General features: G+C 36.1%; 1 protein-coding gene across 2 annotated transcripts in view; it reads left to right on the forward strand.

Moving 5' to 3' along the window:
- gabrd (gamma-aminobutyric acid type A receptor subunit delta) overlaps positions 1-5,131 on the forward strand; it is a 26,597-nt gene that overhangs the window by 10,872 nt on the left and 10,594 nt on the right. The window contains exon 2 of one of the 2 annotated variants that reach the window (XM_014010388.1): positions 3,180-3,295. In XM_014010388.1, the coding sequence (XP_013865842.1) occupies positions 3,180-3,295 (116 nt within the window). The remainder of the gene's footprint in view (positions 1-3,179; positions 3,296-5,131) is intronic. The other variant, XM_014010389.1, reaches the window with a different exon arrangement.

Genomic DNA, 5,131 nt, shown 5'->3' on the forward strand with positions numbered 1-5,131 from the left:
TCATTTTTTTGAGTTTCACTGAAATCTGTTCAGAAAATCACAAGCTATTTTGCTAATGGGACAGACAAATGAATGAGTTTCCCTTTTGTTAGTGGGCGATAAGAAGCGTATCTGCACTACTACAGTAATTGTTGCCTAACATTACTTGAATTTTGTTTGTTTTGTTTCTTTCAATGAATGAAGTAAAAATGAAAAAGAATAAAAATAACTCTATAGTAGTGAACTGTTGCCGTAAACCCGGTTGTTCTCCTAATCCAGGCGCAGTGTGGCACGTCCCACGAAAGTCACTCCAAATTACAATAAACTGTGACTTTGTTGGATTTGTCCCGTGCGCCCCAAACATTTTCACGCCGTCTTGTGAACGCCGTGTGAAGGAGGCCCGTTTGACCTCTCCAGCACTTGCAGCGTGCTGGGCAAAATTCTGGAAGGAAAAGCTCTTTCCTTCCAGATTTAGAAACGACCAATTAGTGAAGAAATTCAGGAGCCACGGAGTGATTAATTAGCTCACCAGTGCTCCCATTTCGTTGATTGCCAGACTAAAAATACACCTGCCACTATACCATTCCACAGAGAAAATGGTATCGACACTGTAGAAAAATAGTAGTTTCTTAGCAATTTTTTTAAATCACTCACTGTGTGTGTTTGTCTGAAGGGATAAATATCCCACAAATCACTTGGTAAATTTCAATGAATCTTTCAGAAAGTAATCTCTGTGTTTAAACCTACAACTCATTCATTTTTAGAGTTGACCCGATTCAAGCTGGTCCCCACAGCTGGTCAACCTTAGCGAACACAAAAATGGTAATAACTCACAATTTCACAGATGTGTGTGGTAGTAGCTGAGAGTCATTCACAATATATAAGGACTAATAGCAAATACATGGTCACATGACAAGGAGCATGAGTTTGTACATGATGTAGTTTTTTATTTATTTATAGTTGTTGCTGAGGTTTTTCTGTTTTTCTGTGAAACCACGTTTAAAACTCATCTCTTTCTGATTCAGATGACAATACTTCCACCTGGTGGTTGTGAGCTGTAAACTCCAACACTTCCAACAAACAGTTTTCACATTAGAGACAGTCTCCAAATTAAAAAGGACATGGGATTACAAAGTTTTTTATCACCACTATTTCAGTCAAAGCACTATTCTTTTTTTTATCTTATTTAAAAGCACATTATTGAGAAAGTGATAATTGTTGAACAACAAGAATATAAATCAGAACAGAATCTAATTTTACAATAATAATAATAATTTGTTAAAAGTGTTGTAATGAACGAGTCTTATAACATGATTCTGTTTCAGCCTCTTTCAGCTCAGTGTGTAATTTTCCAGCTGCAACATTAAAAATGCATGAAACATAAATGAAGCTGAGGTCTGTCGAGAGGCGAAAGCAGTTTATGCTATTTTTTTTAGCAAACAAAAATGAATCTTTGCAGATTTTAAACAGAGTTTAATTTTCACCCATGTTTGCTGGATGTGTTAGAAGCACTGCAGGAGAGGACTGAAACTGGGGCATGTTTACCTCTGTGTTGCATCACCTCTTCTTTAAAAACATGTTGTAAGCACTCTGACTCTGAAAACACGATTGTTTTTTTCTGTTTGAAAGCTCATTAATCATACTTTCAGCTCAACACTTCAGATTCATTGTGGCATTTTAAAAATGTCTTTGTTAAATAATGTAACAAATGTTTTTTTTAAAAATGCTTTGCAGATACTGCTCCGAAACCTGTATCTATAATTTACAGGATTTTAGTGCCTTGTCTGATGCTCAAGTCATTCGTGCTGCATGTGTGATTTTAAACTGTGCTCCGATGACAAGCCTGATTTATCAAACAACAGCTTCACGTTGAATAATAAAAATCTTTACACTTTAAATTAAAAGCCAAAAATTCCTGCAGAATGACCCTCCACCATTTGTTCAAATGATTCAGACAAAAATCATTTCATGTTGACAGAAGATTGAAATGATAAATAATCTCACTATTGTGAGACCGTAACGTGTTGAGGATGACTGTCAGCTGCAACCTCACCAAAATCTAGTTAATTATTAGTAAAAATGACTGAGTAATGGCCATTTTTTGTGTTGGCTGAGTTCACTTAGCCGTGGTGGCCATCTTAAATCGGGTTGACTCAAAACATTAATCAAATCTAGATGTGTGTTTAATGATTATTTTGTGAAGGTTTAATTACAATTTATGTAGTGGTTCATGGGATATTTTGCTAACAGACAGACAGAGTTGCATCCGAAGATTAATGGCAATGTTTTTAAAGCATGTTGTTTTTAATCTATTTTTGTTTTTAATCTCCCACGATCAGTTAGTGCTCAGAGTATGTGTTGTGGATGATACTCAGCTACTACCACACCAAATTTGAGCTAAAATATTGTGGACTGACATAGAGTCATTTTCGTGTTTGTTAAGATTGCATAGCTGTGGCAGCCATCTTGAATCAGGTTGACTTCTGAAGTTTATCAGCTTTAGATGTACAGTACATCTGAGGAATATCTGAGAGTTTAACTAAAATTGATCTGCTGATTCATGAGATATTTCGTTAAATTTTCACAGGTGCAAAAAACAACAACAAGAACAAAACATTACCCTAACCCTCTTGATTGAAAATAGGCTCATTTTAACAAAATGTACCATTTCTATGCATATTTTCATCCCTATGCATGGATGATTTTCTGAAAACTGAAAATTTACTTGCAATTTGGTGCATGGACCACCCCAAATATTTGTAATTTTACAGTTTAACCTCCTCTCTTGGCTTACATTTAAAACACTCATCCTCTCTCGGACGCTCCTTTTAAACCCAGTCATTGTTTGACCTTTTAGCCCATCCATTTAATTGGCAGCAGAGAAATTCTCCTCTGGTTCTGTTTAATTGTGCTTCACAGATTGATTTATTTTTTTTTGTCTGGGCCTTTTGTTTATCCTGTAACTGCTTGCAGCCGCAGTCAGTCTGCGACCCGAGCGCTCAACAAATGTCAGTGTTTGAAAGAAAGAAAGAAAAAAAAGACATGCCCTTTTGTTCGCTGCAACCTTCAAATGTTCAAACTGTGTTATTTATAGAGCAAGTGCAACTGCTATTAGTGTGTTACATTTAGATTTGTTTTTATGTGTGTGTGTGACACAATGACGGCTGAAGGCTGCTCTGTTTGCTGTTTGTCTCCTTTAGGGCCATGCTGAGTGACATTGGGGACTATGTAGGTACAGACATTGAAATATCCTGGTTGCCTAATCTGGATGATTTAATGAAGGGCTATGCCAGAAATTTTCGCCCTGGGATAGGAGGTGAGTATGAGATCTAGAGCTCGTGGTGTTGGGTTGCAGTTCTCTCCCCCGTCGCATTTACAGCCATCCTTAGCATCAACACAATCCAGGTGCAGGAGCGTTGATGCTTACTGTTTAATTTCCAATTCCATCATCCAGAGGTGACTTCCTTTCCCTTTCCGCTACATTAAAACAAAACTTTATTAACCCTCTGCAAACAGCTGTTTGGATTTTTTTTCCAAAAGGTGAACTGTTTGATACGGACACAGTAAAAAAAAAGCATATAGGCTGAACAGCTTTTCTATAGGGATTACAGAGGACGATGGCCCTCAAGGACAAGCTGGAGGGGAGGGGGTGGCACAAGCAATGTGCCCCTCTCCGGAGACTTTGCTAAGAATGGCTGCCAAATGTGAAACATCCAATGACCACGGCGATAGATTTCTCAGTCTCACAGCTTAACTCAGCTGAGCAGAAGTGAACATGTGGGGCTAAAACGTGTTGCTGTGGCCACATTATGCCGCCGTGCGCGCTGCAGCTCTGCTCAGAGCGTCATGAAGCAGCATCATGCATCCTTGTTAATGTGTCTGTGTATGGGCTGAGAAGTGAAGCAAACATGAAGGGCTGGTGTGACCGCCGGGGAGTCTGGTCTGGTTTTCGGTGCGATTCCCTTCGTTCAACTCAAGACCCATCACTCTGAATGCCGCGTTATATTTGTGTTGAACACAGTAAAAAAGAGTAATTGTTTTAAATTTTTATGAAGCAATACATAATATAACCTGATATGTACGGTAATTACCTGCTACTTTTTCAAGTATGTGCTTGGTATTCGCTGAGCATATAATTGGTTTTTAGTTGGTACATAACTTTTACTTGCCAGGAACTTACCTGGTACATGTTGGATACTTACAAAGTACTTGATAATTATCAAATATGTATCTGGTATGTATGTGATACTTACTTGGTATGTATCAGGTGATACTTAAGTATCAGAGGTGAGTAATTACTAGTTACATTTACTCATTTACTTAAGTAACAGTTCAGAAAACTTTAATTTTAGTAGTAGTTTTACTACACCATACTTTTTACTTTACTTGAGTAACACAGCTAAGAAATATCACTACTCATATATACTAAATATATGTCGGGTTTCCAAGATATAGGCATATATATAGACATATGTATGTATGTATGTATGTATATAAATACTGTATATATACACACATATGTATATTTATATAAACATTAAAGTACAAAATTGACTTGGAAAAGTATGATTCTGTTGGAATTTGTTGTTTTATAATTATTTCATTTATTTGCAATAAGTTTGTTTTAGTTTTTAAAAACATTTAAAACATCAAATTTTGTCAGTTTGATGACATCATTTTAAAATATTCAATCAGATGTCATGATCAGTTACTCTTTAATCAAGAAGCCTTGTTACAATATACTTTTTACTCTTACATGAGTAAAAGTAAAAAGGCTTAGGTGGCTAATTTATTATTTATCTTAGGTGGCTAATTTATTTTTACTCGAGTGAAAATATGTTGAAGTAGTTTTACACTTACTTGAGTATAACGTTTGGGTACTCTACCCATCTCTGCTGAGTATGTACTTAGTTTGCACAAGGTATTTACCTGGAACAGATCTAACACCAAGCAAAAAAATAAATAAATAAAAAAACTAGAGGAAAAAGTGTACAGTTTGAAAACAAACAAGTAAAAGCGTATTTAAGTCTTCAGTAAAGTTTTTCATTTTTTTTCAGATGCATGCTGACCAAAAGAATATTATGTGTCATGCAAAAGAGAAAAAACAAAACCTTAAACTCAGCTATGTTTTTTCCCAAAACTATATATATAT

Source organism: Austrofundulus limnaeus, unplaced genomic scaffold, assembly GCF_001266775.1.
Source record: "Austrofundulus limnaeus strain Quisiro unplaced genomic scaffold, Austrofundulus_limnaeus-1.0 Scaffold68, whole genome shotgun sequence".
NCBI lineage: Eukaryota > Metazoa > Chordata > Actinopteri > Cyprinodontiformes > Rivulidae > Austrofundulus > Austrofundulus limnaeus.